At 44.4% G+C, this 19,347-nt stretch overlaps 1 protein-coding gene and 1 non-coding gene across 2 annotated transcripts in view; one reads left to right on the plus strand and one right to left on the minus strand.

Moving 5' to 3' along the window:
* The window catches only part of ADGRV1 (adhesion G protein-coupled receptor V1), a 470,004-nt gene that overhangs the window by 136,601 nt on the left and 314,056 nt on the right, over window positions 1-19,347 (plus strand). The window contains exons 68-73 of the mRNA XM_038765531.1: window positions 3,219-3,458; window positions 7,275-7,424; window positions 8,639-9,109; window positions 13,512-13,655; window positions 15,084-15,255; window positions 18,107-18,242. Of these exons, the coding sequence (XP_038621459.1) occupies window positions 3,219-3,458; window positions 7,275-7,424; window positions 8,639-9,109; window positions 13,512-13,655; window positions 15,084-15,255; window positions 18,107-18,242 (1,313 nt within the window). The remainder of the gene's footprint in view (window positions 1-3,218; window positions 3,459-7,274; window positions 7,425-8,638; window positions 9,110-13,511; window positions 13,656-15,083; window positions 15,256-18,106; window positions 18,243-19,347) is intronic.
* LOC119944938 lies at window positions 17,065-17,202 on the minus strand. The gene has a single exon (XR_005456078.1). It is a non-coding gene; the product is annotated as a small nucleolar RNA SNORA7 (small nucleolar RNA).

Genomic DNA, 19,347 nt, shown 5'->3' on the forward strand with positions numbered 1-19,347 from the left:
CAAATTAGATAGTAGTTAGAGTAGTAGTAGTAGTAGTAATAATAATGATATTAAGCCCCTGCAGAGTACAAGGCGCTGCCTTTAGTGCTTGTGAAAATGCACCAGTAGCATAAAATCCGACCCTTTCTCACAAAGACCTTTCACCCGAACAGAGAGCACTCATATCCCTTTAGTAAAACCTAGCCTGTTGTTGGGTAGGGACCGTTTTCTATATGTTGCTGATTTGTACTTCCCAAGCGCTTTGTAAGGTGCTCTGCACACAGTAAACTCTCAATAAATATGATTGAATGAATATTAAATGTTTCCCATTTTGTTCAGTATGCTTATTTGATTTTTGAGTTTATTTTTCATTTTCAGCTCCTCTCAGGTATTCTAATGGACCCTTAATACATGTTATTACCACTGTTTCATAATAGGTTAATTCCCTGGTAGAAAGTGTGTGTATAGAATTCCTTCCAACTTTGCTGGGTGAAAAAAATTCTATTCCCTCAATTTTTTGGTTTTTTTTTGGGCGGGGGGGCGGCGGTGCGGGGTGGGTATTTGTTAAGCATTTATTACATTCCAGGCCAGAGACAGGCCTTCTGTCTCTCACTCCAATCCATATTTCATTCTGCTGCACGAATCATTCACTAACAAAAATGTTACTTTGTGTCCCCGTTCCTCAAGAACCTCCAAAGGCTGCCCATCCACCTCCTCATCAAACAGAAACTCCTTACCATTGACTTTCAGGCACTCAGTCAGCTCACCCCACCCTACCTCACCTCACTAATCTCCTACTGCCGCCCAGCCCTCAAACTCTGCTCCTCTGGTGCCGGTTTACTCACTCTGTCCCAGTGTCGTCTGTCTCACTGTCAATCCCTTTCCCATGTCGTCCCACTAGCATGGAACTCCCTCCCCCTCCATAATAATAATAATAATGATGGCATTTATTAAGCGCTTACTATGTGCAAAGCATAAGCGCTGGGGACGTTACAAGGTGATCATGTTGTCCCACAGGGGGCTCACAGTTTTAATCCCCATTTTACAGAATGAGGTAACTGAGGCACAGAGAAGTTAAGCGACTTGCCCAAAGTCACACAGCAGACAATTAGCGGAGCCGAGATTTGAACCCCTGACCTCTGACTACAGAGCCCGTGCTCTTTCCACTGAGCCACGCTGCTTCCCCATCACTCTCTCCACCTTCAAAGCATTACTAAGGTCACATGGCCTCCAAGAGGCCTTCCCCAATTAAGCCCTCTATTCCCTGGCTCACTCTCATCATCATCATCATCAATCGTATTTATTGAGCGCTTACTGTGTGCAGAGCACTGTACTAAGCGCTTGGGAAGTACAAGTTGGCAACATATAGAGACAGACCCTACCCAACAGTGGGCTCCTTTCTGCATCGTGTATGCACTTCAATCTGTAACCTTTAGTCACTCGATATTCACCCCACCCACAGCATTTATGTACATATCTTTAAGTTATATATTATAAATTATTTATTTGTATTAATGTCAGTATGCCCCTCTGGATTGCAAGCTCTTTATGGGCAGGAAGATTGTCTCCTCCCAAGCGCTTAGTAAAGTGTTCCGCACATAGTAAGCCCTCAATAAATATGATTGATGTGCCAGGTGCTGTACTAAATGCTGAGGTAGGTACAGGCTACCAGGTTGGACACAGCCCATGGCCCACATGGGGCTTACAATCTTAATTCCCATTTTACAGTGGGAATTGTACTGAGGCACAGAGAAGTTAAGTGACTTTCCCAAAGTCACACAGCAGTTAAGTGGTGGAGCTGGGATTAGAACCAGGTCCTTCTGACTTCGAGGCCCATGCTCTATCCATTAGACAACACTGCTTCAGTTTTGGATCCTACTGCCGCCTTTTTATGTGAATAAACATAATTATAGTAATAGTTTAGGTATTAAGTACTTACTATGTGCCAAGCACAGTGCCAACTATTAATGCCAACAGAAGCAGCGTGGCTCAGTGGAAAGAGCATGGGCTTTGGAGTCCGAGGTCATGGGTTTGAATCCCGGCTCCGCCACGTGTCTGCTGTGTGACCTTGGGCAAGTCACTTACCTTCTCTGAGCCTCAGTTACCTCATCTGTAAAAGAGCACGGGCTTTGGAATCAGAGGTCATGGGTTTGAATGCCGGCTCCGCCACATGCCTGCTGTGTGACCTTGGGCAAGTCACTTACCTTCTCTGAGCCTCAGTGACCTCATCTGTTAAATGGGGATTGCGACTGTGAGCCCCACATGGGACAACCTGATCACCTTGTATCTCCCCCAGTGCTTTGCACATAGTAAGTGCTTAACAAATGCCATCATCATTATTATTATTATTAAGGTAGATGCAAGACAATCAGATGAGACACAGTCCCTGTTCCTAATGATGATAATAGCATTTGTTATGTGCTTACTCTGTGCCAAGCTCTGAACTAGAGAAAATATAAAATAATCAAGTTGGACACAGTCCCTGGCCAAATGGGGCTCCCAGTCTAAGAAGTGGGGAGAGCAGCTATTTGAATGCCATTTTACAGATGAAACTGGGGCACAGAGAAGTTAAGTGGCTTATCCAAAGTCACCCAGAAAACAAGCGGGGAAACTGGGATTAGAACCCCAGTTTTCTGGCTCCTAGGCCCGTGTTCTTTCCACATAGGACTTTCAGCCTAAAGGAAGGAGAAGAAAGTATTTTTGTCCCACTTTACAGATGATAAAACTGAGATACCTCTAAATTAAGGGACTTGCTTAAAGTCACACAGCAAGTAAGTGATGGTTGCAGAATTAGAACTCAGGGTCCCTGACTTCTAGATCCATCTTCTTTCCTCTACGTCACACTGCTTCCCTAATATTCTCTGTAGTATTATCTAGTTAAATAATCTCTACAAAAATCAGGTTCTTGGATTTGCATTTTATAGATTTCTTGGATTTGCATTTTATGAGTAAAGGAAATATGTTTGTATTTGCATATTTATTTCCTTCATTCATAAATTGCAAATATATATCATTTCAAACTATTCTAAAATTTATGGGATAAAAATGACCTTTTTTATAACGAGGCTTAATTTGGCTATTGTCTGCATTCGTTTAGCAGAAAATGCGTAGATAAGTTAAATAAAAAAGGTAATCGGTATATGGATGTACTTTCCTCTCTTTTATTTCCTCTTTTAAAATCCCTCAGTGTGGTCAAAGCTATACCTTTAAACTGACGTCTCAACTGGTGAATTCCACAGATTGATTGGAACATTCTCGGACCGAATTCGCAGAAAGTCCTACCTGCCTTGAACAGTGATATTGGAGAGCCAGTGAGTGGATCCTTTTATTTTGGCGAGGGAGAAGCCGGCTCGAGGACCCTAATTCTGACCATTTATCCTCATGAAGAAATTGAAGTTCAAGAAGTCTTCATTGTACAGCTTTACCTTGTGGAAGGGGAAACTGAGCTAGATCCCCTTGCAAAAGATGTCACGTTAATAGTAAGTCGACCTTTTATTTTACAGTGGACTCCAATATTTATCAGCAAATATGTGGCATCTCAGAAAGTAACTGTAAGTTGCCCATTGGTAAATTCAGAACGATGAATATAAATGACCCAACCGTGAACTTGAAGGTGTTGGAGAGGAATTTCAAGATAAGAGGAACAGAACAGAATCAGGGGATGTCAAATGGATTATAGGCCTCAATAGAGAAAACATTCAGGAAGGATCTTCTTTATTAAGGCTTTTGCTGTTTATTATAGTGTTTATTAGGTACTTCGCTCCACCAGAACTGACCTCCTTCTTGCCATATTAAATGGCCTCCATTCCATCCTAATCCTCCTCTCCCTCTCAGCTGCCTTTGACACTGTGGACCCCACCCCCTTCTCCTGGAAACATTCTCAAACCTTGGTTTCACTGACACTGTCCTCTCCTGGTTTTTTTTTTGTTTTTTTTATGGCATTTATTAAGCGCTTACTATGTGCAGAGCACTGTTCTAAGCGCTGGGGGGATACAAGGTGATCAAGTTGTCCCACGTGGGGCTCACAGTCTTAATCCCCATTTTACAGATGAGGTCACTGAGGCGCAGAGAAGTTAAATGACTTGCCCAGGGTCACACAGCAGACATGTGGCTTGGGATTCGAACCCATGACCTCTGACTCCAAAGCCCATGCTCTTTCCACTGAGCTATGCTGCTTCTCTTCTTCTGGTTCTTCTCCCATCTCTTTGGCCGCTCATTCTCAGTTGCTTTCGCAGGCCCCTTCCTCTGGCTGCCACCCTCTAATTATGAGAGACTCTCAGTTCTGGGTCCCCTTCTATTCTCCATCTACACCTACTCCCTTGGAGAATTTATTCTCCGTCATGGCTTCAACCACCATCTTTATACTGATGATTGCCAAATCTACAGCTCCAGCCTCGATCACTCTCCTTCTCTGCAATCCTGTATTTTCTTCTGCTTCAGGACACCTCTTACTGCCCTGCTGACACCTCAAATTTAACATGTCCAAAAGAGAATTCCTCATCTTTCCACCCAAACCCTATCCGCTCCCTGACTTTCACATTACTGTAGACAGCGCCACCATCCTCATTGTCTCACAAGCCTGCAGTCTTGGCATTATCGTTGGTTCAGCTCTCTCATTGAACCCACGTATTCAATCTCTCCATATTCTGTCAGTTCTACCTTCACAACATTGCTATAATCCAACCTTTCCTTACCATCCAAACTGTTATCACGTTGATCCAAGTACTTATCCTATCCTGCCTTGATTACTGCGTCAGCTTCCTCTCTCCCTGCTCTCCAGTCCATACCTAGCTCTGCTACCTGGGTCATTTTTCTAAAAAAAAAAAAAAAAGAGTGCAATCCACATCTCTCCACTCTTCAGGAACCTCCAGTGTTTGCTCAGCCACTTCCACATCAAACAGAAACTCCTTACTATCAGCTTCAAAACACTTAATTCCCTTGCCCCCTTACTATCTTACATTATTAGTATTATCATTAATAATAATAATATTCTTCTACCTTATTAAAATCACATCTCTAAGAGCTTAGTACAGTGCCCAGTGCTTAGTACAGTGCTTGGCACATAGTAAGTGCTTAACAAATACCATTAAAAGAAAAAAAGAGAGCCCTTCTTCCACCATGTCCTCATTTCCTCTGCTCCCTCTATCTTCTCCATCTCCCCTTGCACTTCATCATCATCATCATCAACAATCGTATTTATTTAGAGCTTACTGTGTGCAGAGCACTGTACTAAGTGCTTGGGAAGTACAAGTTGGCAACATATAGAGACAGTCCCTACCCAACAGTGGGCTCACAGTCTAAAAGGGGGAGACAGAGAACAAAACCAAACATACTAACAAAATAAAATAAATGGAATAAATAGAATAGATATGCACTTGGATTTGTACCCTTTATTCACGCCACCCTTATCCCCAGAGCACTTATATACAAATCCATAATTTATTTATATTAACATCTGTCTCCCTACATGGGCTGGGAGCTTGTCTTCCAACTCTTATATTTTATTGTCCCAAGCAATTAATACAGTGCTTTGCACCTAGTAAACACTCAATAAAAATGATTGATTACTAACCAAGTGTAAACACTGTAACAGTACAAAGCAATCAGATTGGAAGAAATCTTGTTCTCCCTTGGGGCTTGCAGTCTGTTCCCTGAAAGTTGCAAATCAGAGGTAAAATTTACCAATTAATCAGTGGTGTGAATGGAGCCTTATTGTGTGCAGTGTGGTGGTGGACAGCTTCTGTGAGAGATACTTTTTTATGCCACTTTATATTCATTAATTTATTCAGTCGTATTTATTGAGCACTTACTGTGTGCAGAGCACTGTACTAAGTGCTTGGGAAGTAAAAGTTGGCAACGTATAGAGATGGTCCCTAACCAACAGCGGGCTCACAGTCTAGAAGGGGGAGACAGACAACAAAACAAAACATGTTAACAAAATAAAATAAATAGAATAAATATGTACAAATAAAATAAATAAATAGAGTAATAAATATATACAAACATATATACATATATACAGGTGCTGTGGGGAGGGGAAGGAGGTAAGGTGGGGGGGAGGGGGAAGGGGAGGAGGGGCAGTGGAAGGAGGGAGCTCAGTGTGGGAAGGCCTCCTGGAGGAGGTGAGCTCTCAGTAGGGTTTTGAAGGGAGGAAGAGAGCTAGCTTGGCGGATGTGTGGAGGGAGGGCATTCCGGTCCAGGGGGATGACGTGGGTTGGGGGTCTACAGCGGGACGGGCAAGAACGAAGCATGGTGAGGAGATTAGTGGCAGAGGAGTGGAGGGTGCGGGCTGGGCACGCCCAGGAAGAGTGGTTATATACTGAATCAAGATACATTCCAATAATCAGGATCAGTAGAGGACCAGGGACACAATTGCAAATTAACTGAGATTTGTTACAACAGAGACTTGGCATTTAAATGAGCTGGAAAGTTTACTGGTAAATGGATAAGAAAGATTTTCAGGATATGGTTACTTGAACATAATTCTCCAGAGCACAAGGATTGCTTCATCAGTTACTTTTTGCATTAGTGTGGCATGCAAATGGAGCTCTGTATTTTAGATATTAAAGCAAATATATGAGGTAAACATTGTAGTACATCAGGTAAATCTTGCAGTTTAGATGTGAGCTTAACTGAAAAGGAAGGTTCACTTCAGGTGACATTGTGTGCTTAGTCATATTTACTGGGTGACAGAGCTCTGTACCAAGTGCTTGAAAGAGAACAATACAGTAGAGTTGGTAGAAATAATCCCTGCCCAGAAAGAGTTTACAGTCTAAGGTGAAGGGGACACAGACATTAAAATAAATTATGGGTAGGGGAAGTGGCAGTGTATAAGAATATGCAAATTAATTCTGTGGGGCTCAGGAGGAGTATCAAAGTGCTTCAGAGCCAGAGTCCAGACCCAAGTGCATGATGATGCAGAAGAGAGAAGCCGATAGGGTGGGAAAATGAGAAGTTAGTCACAGAAGACTTTTTGGAGGAGATGGGATTTTGTAGGGCTTTGAAGATGGGGAGCATGGTGGTCAGCCAGATATGAAGTGGGAGGGAGTTCCAGGCAGGAGGGAGGATACGAGCAAGGGCACAATGGTATGAGAGACAAGATGGAAACACGATAAGTAGATTGGTGTGAAGTGTGTGGATTGGGTTGAAGTAGGAGATGAGCGAGGCTGCTTCTGTTATCACAAATGAATTTTGTGAAAGAATTATCTATTGACTTCCACTGGCTCGTATGGTTTCAACTGTTTTGCCATTACCCAACTTTTCATGTGCTTTTTCTGTGTTTTGATATTTTCCAGATTCAAAAGTTTGGTGATCCAAATGGAGTGATCCAGTTTGCTCCTCAGTCTTTAATCAAGCAGAACTATACGGAGCCATCCACGGAGGAAGGACCACAGAACATTACATTCCTTGTCAAACGAACCCAGGGTGTTTTGGGGGATCTGATGGTAGAGTTGCTCTCATTTTGGACTTGCTGTATGATGCCCCTGTCTAAGCCAAAAACTAAAGTTTCATAACTGCTTATCCTTCTCTGGTGGTGTTCCTCTCTTTGTGGTGGTGTTTTTTAATTCTCACCTTTCCCATCAATCGGTCATGTTCAGTGAGCACTTGCTGTTTGCAGGGCACTGTACTAAGTGCTTGGGAAAGTACACCAAAACAGAGCTGTGATAGACACATTAGGAGCCGCTAACCTCCTCACTGTGCTTCGTTCTCGCCTGTCCCACTGTCGACCCCCGGCCAACGTCCTTCCCCTGGCCTGGAATGCCCTCCCTCCACACATCAGCCAAGCTAACTCTCTTCCTCCCTTCAAAGCCCTACTAAGCGCTCACCTCCTCCAGGAGGCCTTCACAGACTGAGACCCCTTTTTCCTCTCCTCCTCCCCATCCCCCCTGCCCTACCTCCTTCCCCTCCCCACAGCACTTGTATATATTTGTACAGATTTATTACTGTATTTATTTTACTTGTACATATTTACTATTCTATTTATTTTGTTAATGATGTGCATCTAGCTTTACTTCTATTTATTCTGATGACTTGACACCTGTCCACATGTTTTGTTTTGTTGTCTGTCTCCCCCTTCTAGACTGTGAGCCCGTTGTTGGGTAGGGACCCTCTCTATATGTTGCCAACTTTTACTTCCCAAGCGCTTAGTACAGTGCTCTGCACACAGTAAGCGCTCAATAAATACGAATGAATGAATGAATGAACATTCCCTGCCCAAAAGGAATGTACAGTCCAAAGGGGAGATGAATGTTTTGTTGCCTGTCTCCCCCTGCTAGACTGTGAGCCCATTGTTGGGTAGGGACCATCTCTAGATGTGCCGACTTGTGCTCTCCAAAGCGCTTAGTACAGTGCTGTGCACACAGTAAGCGCTCAATAAATACGATTGATTGATTGAATGTTCAAATAAATAATGGATATATACAAAAATATTGTGAGATTGAGGGTGGGGAGAATATCAAGTGCTTAAAGGGTTCAGATCCAAGTGCATGGCTGATGCAGGAGGGAGAAAGGGAAAAGAGCTCAGTTGGGGAAGGGGACTAGAAGGCCTTTCCATCACTGTATTCTATGGATTGGCTTCAGGTGTTGTAGAGAGTGGAGACAAGTATCTGCTGAGTTTGCACTGTTTATGGATTTCCTCGTTCTTGGCTTATTCTTTCAGGTACATTGGGAACTGAGTAGCGACTCTGATATCGCCACGGACTTCCTCGCTACAAGAGGGTTCCTCGTCATGGCCGACGGGGAGAGCTCAGCCCGCTTGGTTTTGCAGCTGCTGCCCGACGACGTGCCGGAGTTGGAGGAGGAGTACGTGCTCCAGCTGGTCTTGGTGGAAGGTGGAGCGGATCTGGACCGGGAGAGAAGCCTCACGAGGTTCTCTGTCTTGGCCAACGGTGACCCACACGGAGTGTTTGCCTTATACCCAGGGCGGCAGAAGGTTGTGGCGGAGAGGGACCTGAGTCGCCACATCCGAGTTCACGTGACCCGCCTGGCGGGGACGTTTGGCAGGGCGGCCGTGGACTATCGAGTCTCGTCTGAGCACCGGGGGCAGCCGATGACAGAGTACACAGAGGGGCGCCTGGTCGTCGGAGAGGGCCGCAGTTATGGAGTAGCCACGGTGCCGATAATTAACCAGGTCCGTGAGAGTTTTCCCGCCAGCCCCCCACCCCTCCCACACCTCCCCCCAACCCCAAATCAGAGAGGTTCTCTCATCCCTGACATGGATGAGAAGGAGCCTCAGAGCGTGCTGGAACCGTGCAGGGAGTCCCACTGTTTTGGCCTTTAGTCGCTAAAAGTCTCCTTGAAGTGGGTGGCCCATTTTGGCCTCAGAATTGTAGGAGACTACTACAGAATAATAACTGTGGTAATAATGATTGTGGTATTTATTAATAATTACGATATTTGTTAAGTGCTTACTATGTGCCAGGCACTGTGATTAGCTCTGGGGTAGATACCAGGTTAGTCACGGTCCCTGTCCCACACGGGTGTACGGTCTTCATCCCCATTTTACAGATGAGGTACTGAGGCACAGAGAAGTGAAGTGACTTGCCCAAGGTCACATAGCATACAAGCAGTGGAGCCAGGATTAGAACCCAGGTCCTTCTGACTCCCAGAGCACCTACTGTGTGACAGGCACCGTACTAAGCGCTGGGGTGGATCCAAACAAATCAGGTTGAACACAGTCCCTGTCCCACATGGGGCTCTCAGTCTTGATCCCCATTTTACAGATGAGATAACTGAGGCACAGAGAAGGGAAGTATCTTCCCCTAGATCACATAACAGGCAAGTGGCGGAGCTGGGATTAGAACCCAGGTCCTTCTGACTCCTCCTAGGCCTGTGCTCTATCAACTGGGCCATGCTGCTTCTCTGACATTCCTCAGATTTGAGAGAAAGGGAACAGATTAGATCCCCCTTTAAGACTGTAAGATCTTTGTGAACAGGGAACATGTCTACCAACTCTGTTATACTCTCTCAAGCCTTAGTACCATCCCTGTCCCATATTTGGCTCCCATTTGGAGGGGTAGTGAAAACAGGTAATGAATCCTCATTTTACAGATGAGGACCTTGAGGCCCAAAGAAGTTTAATGACTCGTGCAAGGTCACACATCAAGCAAGTGATGCAGCCAGGATTAGAACCAAGGTCCTCTGACTTTGGCTCTTTCCTCTGACGAGCCCAATTTTGCTCAAGTATCTGGCCACTCACGTCACTTCACTTGAGATGACTTCAGTTAGCCTTTTCTTATAGCTTCATCTTATAGCGAGCAAGACTGGAAGTGTCAAGTTTTGAAAACGAAGCTGAGTATGATTCCCGATGGAATTTCATCCTGTCCTCCCTGGGATCCTCCTGAACTCTAGAAAAATATGGGAATTCTTAATTCAAGCAACCATTTAAATTTTCAGAGTGCTTTACAATCAGCTTTTTTAGGTTTGCTTATAACTTTGGAATTGTTGCCTCGGAATACGTCACCAGGGAAGATGAGGGAATATTGAGAGGGCTGAAAAGTGATCTATCTGAGAAAGGATGAGGTGGAGTACCAAGGTTTGTCCAGCCCCGGGATTTTCCCCGTTTCCTGGAGAAGGAAGGGGCATAACTTCATGAAGCCATTTGACCCATCTCCACCTTACTACATGGCTGGTGTCAGTTCTCTCTTACTCGTTCTAGGTCTGGGCAGTGGTGATGAGCCACTGGGTTGTTACTTTCTTTTCATCTGGAGCTGGCAACAGGGACAGGAGAACGAAGATGTAAACACCCCCCAAGTTATCAGGAATCTGTCAGCCTGTGATGTGAATAGTACCTGGGCTCTCAAGCAATTTTCCACCCAACTATCTTTCATTAGCTAGTGATTTTAGCAGATTTGAAAGGATTTTAAAAAGAACTCTTCCCAACTTTACTAATTTTCTTAAGCTCTTTCCTCCTCCCTTCTCTGGGACAACATCATACACTACGATTTTATGTATTCTGGATTCACGGGTGTGTATACACCTGCACAAATGTGTGCACACACTTGTGCGAGCACACGCACTCACTCTCTCTCGCTCTCTCACAGTGGCCTCCACCTAATCCACCTACCTCTTCTCTGTTTCCATGTGCCTTAGCACAAAACCATTATTGCCATTCTTAAGCTGCACCTTCAAGGTAGTGGAAGAGGAAGGAGCTAGGTTGGGGAACTTCACTTCCAGAGCTTTGTCCGTGGCTGAGGAATCCAAGTTGGGAGGGCTGGAGACGTGGTGAACCACCAAGAGAGCAGCATTCCCAGCCCAGATTCCAAAGGCCTGGACAGTTTTGGATTTCTCCTTGCAGGACAGGAGCCAGGCTTGTGTGGGCCTCATGCCCTTGGTGTTTCCAGAAACCAATAATAATAATGATTGACATTCTTGGTAAGTGCTTACTCTGGGCTAAGCACTGCGGTAGATACAGATTGGAAACGGTCCTTGTCCCACTCAGGGCTCTTAGTCTGAGAGAGAGATAGATGAGGAAATAAGGACCAGAGAAGCAAAGTGACTTCCTCAAGGTCACACCGCAGGCAAGTAGTGGGACCTGGCATTAGAAGCCAAGTTTCCTAGTCTGAGGCCCAGGCTCTTTCAACTAGCCTACGTGGCATCTCAAGGGGATTCTTGTTACTCATACTAAAGAACAGATTGGGTTTCAGCCCTTTGAGAGCTTACAAATTTACAGTGGTGACAGTATGTGTTAGCAGCTCCAGTAGTTGCCAGGGGACGGAATACTAGAGGGCCTTGAAGACCATGGCCGGCTTGGGAAGGTTTTCAGGAGTGACGTGATCCCTTCGGGAGAGGAAAAGATACTGTAACAGAGGTGGAATTGAAGATGGATTGAAGTGAGAAGGTCTGCCAGCACCTTCTGGAAAGAGAGGCTATTTCAATCGGAAAGTGCCCGGGTCTGGACCTGGGATTTAGCTGCGCTATATTTACAGCTTTAGAATTATGACTCCATCGCAATTTACCTCCTCTGCAAAATGGAACTAGTGAAGTTGTGATGATAATGGAGTCCATCTGTAGCCCACAAAGGTTGTCCGATAACAGGGAGGAGATGGGAAACTCTGATTAATCAGTCAGTCAATCATATTGACTGAGCACTTACTGTGTGCAGAGCGCTGTACTAAGCATTTGAGAGAATATAGTACAACTTGTACTTCCCAAGCGCTTAGTACAGTGCTCTGCACACAGTAAGCACTCAATAAATATGACTGACTGAATGAATGAACTGTATAACTGACACATTCCCAGTCCACAACGAGTTTACTGCAGTCTGTCTTTAAATGGACCACGAAAATATCTGCCGATGATTCCAGCCTTTCAGAGGCTGAACTACTGCATAAGGGCGTTGCATTAGCTGCTTAAAGAGCTCTTTCAGACTGGGTGTGTTTTATTTTCTGTTTTTATTTTAACTGAATCCTCTAAATAGTTACAACCCCTTATTCTCCTGAGATAGCACCCAAGTTCCTTTGCCTTTACCTGTGACTGAGTTTCCCCTGATAAAAATATGTTAATATATTTCTACCTCTCCTCCCGATGCCTCCAACATCCTTTTTCTGTCTCATCATTGTATAATCACAGTACTACTGAAAACCTGGCATTAGCCACGTGACATGTTCCCTGTCATGATCCCTGAAGCTCTGAGATGTATGTCACCCAATTATCTAGTTATTGAGCCTGACTCTTTAATCCTTTGCCAGTCCATCTCCAAATGTCCATTCTGCTTTCTCCTGTGCAATTGGGTGAGTACCCCATAAATGCTTTGATCCCACCCAGAATTTATGGACATAGCCTTACACTTGTCTACTTTCCTTATTTGTCATTTATTTTTATTTCTGGTTCTGGTACCCTCCCTCCTGATGTGCCTCCGAGGGTCATAATTTTCCAGGGTGAAAGGTGAGCCTGGTGGAAGTCCCACTTCTTCCACTCCCAGCTCCCAGCCCTTCCCCGAGGCGGCTTGCATACACTGCCAGGGCAGTACTGCATGCATGGGAACAGTTTATCATTTCTGCACAGGCAGCAGGGGAAAGATACACTCTCCTTTTCCCTGGAGACGCCCATCTAGTTTCCTGGCAATCTGCTGTCTCCCAGGATAAAAGAAAAGTCAGCTTGCATGTGCATTGCCACATCCACTTTGTCTTGGGAAACCATTAAGAGGATTACTTTTGAGAAGTAATTGATGGCATAAATAAAAGGGTTTGAGCATCCTAAATTTTTCTTCCTTATCCTTCTATATTTTTGTCTAAGTACTATGAATTGTAGGTTGCTCATTAGACGTGAGCAGCAGAGGTCATTCTGAGATAAGCAGGGCACCCGAAGTCTATGGCTTATTCAGTTTTTTCTTTGGACATTAAAATCCCCAATTCCTTACAATGGTCATGCATCTTAAAAAAAAAAAAAAGGAGGGAGGGAGGAATTTAATAATGAACTTGCCAAGCTCCCAACACATGTTCTGAGAATACTTGTTGGTAACTTCCAGGTGGTCAACTGAAAGCGTTTCTCTTTTTGGCTGTGTCAGGGGATGAATTTTGGTTCTTTTACAGGTGTTTCTGCCAGTGGGTTTTAACTTCACCCTCGAACTGTTGGACGTGGTCCTCGTTGATGGAAAGGCCTATGGCACGCCGAAGATAGAGGAAGAATCCAAGTTCGCTGTTCTTCCTGTCCCCGAGGACGCTGCTAATTCTGAGGTGTGGAAGCGAGGAATCACTAGAGGGCCATTCGGATTTTTTTTTTTCTTCCCTCAACCTCCCTAGTGGGTAGGCACTTGGTAGTTGAGAAATGATGGTGAAATGTTTCTATATAATAATAATAATGGCATTTTTTAAGCGCTTACTATGTGCAAAGCACTGTTCTAAGCACTGGGGATGTTACAAGATGATCAGGTTGTCCCACGAGGGGCTCACAGTCTTAACCCCCATTTTACAGATGAGGTAACTGAGGCCCAGAGAAGTCAAGTGACTTGCCCAAAGTCACACAGCTGACAATTGACAGAGTTGGGATTTGAACCCATGACCTCTGACTCCAAAGCCCGTGCTCTTTCCACTGAGCCACGCTGCTTCTTCTATATTTAGGTACTCTCCATTTATCGCTCAGGATACATTCAGCTTTCATAGGGTAGCCCTGTTTATAGATCAAGTATATGAAATATAGGTGATTGGTTCCATTTTCAGGATTAATCATCACTAAGTGGATCACTCTTCAGAGGTCTTTTGGGGGAAATGCCCTAGGAGAGATATGACCTCTTAGTTTGAATATTAGATTCAGAATTTCATTTAATAAATTCCTTCTCCATGAGGTAGGAGCAGTAAGTATTGAAAGGTGAGATGGAGAGTAATAATAATACTAATAATGATGGCATTTATTAAGCGCTTACTATGTGCAAAGCACTGTTCTAAGTGCTGGGGAGGTTACAGAGTGATCCGGTTGTCCCACGGAGGGCTCAGAGTCTTAATCCCCGTTTTACAGATGAGGGAATTGAGGCCCAGAGAAGTTAAGTAACTTGCCAACAAAGCCAATAAGCAGATGCTGAAGCTCAGTAAGGCACTTTGTGACTTTTATTAATAAGCCTAACCTCTTTGAGTTTCTAGCTTGCCCCTCTGCATGTCTCCTCTCCTCCCCCTCCCAACTCCCATTGTGTAGAGGTCTCTGGCAAAGCTTCCTCTTCGATATACTGGGGGTACAGTTATTTGGGGCCCCCTCTTCATGGGTTCCTGATGCCACCAGGATGGAAGGTCCAGGGGAGGAGAACTTTACTTCAAAGGGCGTGAAAGAAGGGCTGGAACCTCACAGCAAAGCGGCTGCCGTTTGGGGGTGTGGGCCTGGGGCGTCATGGGAGAAGTAGGGAAGTAGTTGTGAGGAGTCGGTGTCCGTTGCTCCTGGGTCGACTGAAGAAGTGATCTCTCGCTTTCAGTGACTTGCCCCAGCTGGTCCAGGAGGGATGTATTTAGGTAGGCTTGCTTCCCTTAGTCCTTATTCGAGGGAAGATCGGGGTACAATAATTCTCATCTCAGTGGGATGTGTTGAAGAAGAGTAGTTTGAGATGTTGCTAACATGCAGGACTACAAATTCACAGGTATGTGTATATACTGAGCAGCGTAAACATCTCCTCTCCTTAGGTGGGCTTCACAGCCACTGCTTTTCGACTCACAAGCATTGATGCGGGCACAAGCCTTGCTGTCATATCCAGAAAAGGCTCATTTGGCTATGTTTCTGTTACTTGGAACTCTGGGTACCTGCCTGGTTTTATTCCTGAGTTTGTTCATTTAGGCAACATTACCCCAGGATTTGGTAAGTATTTTATTATTGTCCGTTGCTCAGACTTCTTAGTAGCTTGATCTGCGGCATGAAACTTAGTAGTTTCTAAGACCTAGAGCCAGTCAGTGGTATTTAGTGAGTGCTAATTGTGTGCAGAGCACTGTATTAAGCCCTTGGAGGAATACAGTCCATTACATGTGTAAATTTTGGAATGTACACAGCTTATTAGTGAGGAGTGTGAAAAATTACTTCTCAGTAAGAGAATGATGATAATATTGATCAATCAGTGGTGTTTATTGAGTGCTTATTATGTATAGAGGACTGTACTTAGTGCTTGAGGGAGTGCAATACAACAGAGTGGGCAGATATGTTTCCTGCCCACAATAAGCATACATAATATTTAAGTGCATACTATGTGCCAAGAAAAGAGTGTTAGTTACTGTGATTAGCCCCCTTTTTAGCTTGGATAATAGGAAGGGTGCTTTTTTCCTAGAAATGCTAGATTCAGCCACTCAAAGATGGGTCAAGTCTTCAAATATAACCCCTCTCTGAAATCATCTTACAAGTGAATGAAATCCATTTCAGTGTTCAAAATGAGCCCATTGTTGGGTAGGGATTGTCTCTGTTGCCGAATTGTACTTTCCAAGCACTTAGTACAGTGCTCTGCACACAGTAAATGCTCAATAAATGCGATTGAATAAATGAATTGCTGAACATCTTCTCCATTGATCTACCCACAACTAGGCTCATCACTGCTCTCTCCGTGTCCCAGGCGTCCTGGTCTGCCAAAATCCTCAGTTAGTCCCTGTTTCTCCTGGGTAGCAAAAGCACCTGGTTATCCTGGGCCTTAATGGATATGACAATCCAAAATTCAGAACCCTGAGTGTCTCTGTCTCTTTCTGATTGTCTATATCTCTGACTGTGTCTCACTTTGACCGTGTCTGCCACTGACTGTCTGTGTCTGACTCCAACTGTCTGTGTGTTTCTCTCTGTTTGATTCCATTTTAGCAGCCTGCTCAGTCTGTTGCTGTTTCTGAGTGGCTCTCTGATTCTTTAGGCCTTTGATGTCAGCAGTTTCTTTTCTAAACTTGGGTAGAATTCTGTAATCAATCATTTGTATTTATTGAGTGCTTACCATATGCAAGGCACGTATTAAGCACTCTGGAGAGGTACAGCACAACAATGTAACAGACCATCCCTCATTATATAAAACTCAGTTTCTATTCTCCCATCCCTGGCCACACCTCTCCCACTAATCTGATTAGCTAGTAAGACTTTTTAGTAGAACCAATTTTCACACGTCTCTCTGGGTTCCTTCCTTTCTTCTTTACCCTGCTTCGCTATATCAGATTCTCGCTTCATACTCTCTTCAGTTTCATTCCCTTTCCTGACTCTCCCTCTTGCTTTAACATGGCCATGCTCTTCCTGAATCCACTTTCCAGTCCCATTCAACAATTGATAGTTACTTAACTTGGTTGCAAGTTTGTGTGTGTTTATATTTGAACATACATGTGTGCCTATATGGAGGTCTGTGTCTATACTGTCTTATGCTGTCTGTCAGGTTGTTTCCAACCCATAGTGACACCATGGACACATCTTAGTACAGTGCTAAGCACTTAGTGTGTGCCAGGCACACAGTAAATGTGTAATAAATACTATTGAATGAATGAATGAATCTCTTCCAGAATGCCCTGCTGTCCATTTGCAATTGTTCTGGTAGTGTATCCGTAGAGATTTCTTGGTAAAAATACGGAAGTGGTTTACTGTTGCCTCCTTCCGCGCAGTAAGTCTCTGCCCTCGATTCTCTCCCATGCTGCTGCTGCCCAGCACAAGTGAGTTTTGACATGTAGCAGATTGCCTTCCACTTGCTAGCCACTGCCCAAGTTAGGAATGGAATGGGTATGCCTCTGCTTGACTCTCCCTCTCGTAGCCGAGCCTGGTACAGTACTGGAACCTCTCCAGGTGCAACCCTGAGAGGGGATGTGTGTATATTTTCACTCATAAAAGCCTTGTGCTTATTTGAAAAATGCAGATTAAAACCTTCATAATTGCAACCAGTGAAATTAAGACCACAAAACAGAAATAAAATAAAATTTAAATGAATAAAATTACTCCTGGAAAATAAGGCAGGTATCACGTTAGTCATTGAACTCAAAAGGTGGAAAAAGTGATGTGGATGATGTGGGATTATATCAAATTATTTGATTGATAAGGACATGTAATTGGCTGTCCTTCCCACAGTTAAAGATTGAAGACTGCCGCCTACTACCCACAGGGCCTGGCACCATTTTTGTGCCATAATCCTTTTGAAGCACATACTTTAAGTGAGTCACACCATTTCGGATTGCCTTCAGCTGTTCATTCATTCAATCCTATAAAGTACTTACTGTGTGCAGAGCATTGTACTAAGTGCCTGGGAAAGTACAGTACAGCAATAGAGACAATCCCTGCCCACAGTGAGCTCACAATCTGGGAGTGGGAGACAGACATCAATACAAATATCAGATTTTTATATATCTGATATATATCAATATGAACAGATATCAATATAAATGAATAAAATTACAGATATATATATATATATAAGTGCTGTTGGGGTTGGGAGAAAGGGGGAAGAGCAAAGGGAGCAAGTCAGGGCGATGCCGAAGGGAGGGGGAGCCACACTGACCCATCTCAGCTGCTCTCTCACCCAACGGTCCTTAATTGGGTCACAGTGAGGTTTGTCTCTGTCCACACTGTTCAACCTGGTGAGCTGTATTTATGGTCATAAAGCCCTCCGTGGAACAGTGCCTCTTAATGAGGGAAAGGTTAAAAATCACCATTTTAAAAAATATCTGTTAAGAGCAAGGATGCATCCCACTTTATTTTCACATTCTCTTTTAAGGTGTTCTTACGTTTTCTCATGGAGAACAAAGTAAAGACATTTCTCTGCGCGTCACTCCGAGCCCTGGTAGACCAGAGGTATTTGCCCTTCATCTCTCCGCAGTGCAGACCAACGTATCTGGTGGGGCCCGGCTGAGGTAAGACAAGCCAATAGCAGGGCTGGGCAGGTGGAGCCTTCAAAAATGTCTGAGCAACTTGGAGAGAAGAAATGCTTCAGAGAGAGGAAAATTTTGCCTCAGGCTTTTGACCTCAGTCTACCCCTCCTGCACTGTCAGCGCTGTCACAGCCAACCCAGGGTTTATTGCTCCTACTGTTGCCACATAGTAGCAATCTTCCTCTCTTCCTGACTTGGGGAACGATAATCATAATGACTGCGGTATTTTTTTAATGGTATTAAGCACTTACTATGCTCGAGGCACTGTGCTAAGATCTGGGGTAGATATAAGCTAATGAAGTTGGACAGAGTCCATGTTCCCCATGGGACTAACAGTCTGAATCCTCATTTTGCAGATGAGGTAACTGAGGTACAGAGAAGTGAAATGACTTGCCCAAGGTCACACAGCAGACAAGTTGACAGAGTCAGGATTAGAACCCAGGTCCCTTTGACTTCCCGGGCCCATGCTTTATCCACCGGGCAACTCGGCTTCTCTGTTTAAGTGCTATCTATGTGCCAAGTGCTGAACTGAGCTCTGGGATTGATGCTAAACAATCAGGTTGGACACAACCCCTGTCCCACATGGGGCTCTAAGTTTCAGTAGGAGGGAAAAGAGGCAGTGAATCCCCATTTGACTGATAAGGAAAGGGATGGAAGCAGTAAAACACTTGTGAAAAACCCTTCCCATCCTGCCCAGTGTGGCTCCAATTGTGACTCTCTGAGCAGCTGGATGAATGGGCTCCTGTGTGGAAACCTCTGGGTGGTAGGTCCAAAATGAGCAAAAGGAAACAATCCTTCCCCCAGCAAGTGGTAAACATATGGAATATGGTATCCCAGGCAGTGTTCAGGTTAGAAAATCATCAACTGTAGAAGGGATTGGATTAATTCACGGTTGAGAGTTCCGTGATGGGTTGCTGGAGAGAAAATTGTGGAGGATGCAGTCCTAGCTGTTAGGGTAGTTGTCATCAGGAGCCACTGTCATGTCATTCCTTGAAGGATCCAATTGTCATTGTCACAGATAGGTGATCTGACCCACGTTATATATTACTGGTGACTCAGGGAGGTTTCAAGACCTTCAAAATGCTTGG

This window comes from Tachyglossus aculeatus, chromosome 23, assembly GCF_015852505.1.
Source record: "Tachyglossus aculeatus isolate mTacAcu1 chromosome 23, mTacAcu1.pri, whole genome shotgun sequence".
Lineage (NCBI taxonomy): Eukaryota > Metazoa > Chordata > Mammalia > Monotremata > Tachyglossidae > Tachyglossus > Tachyglossus aculeatus.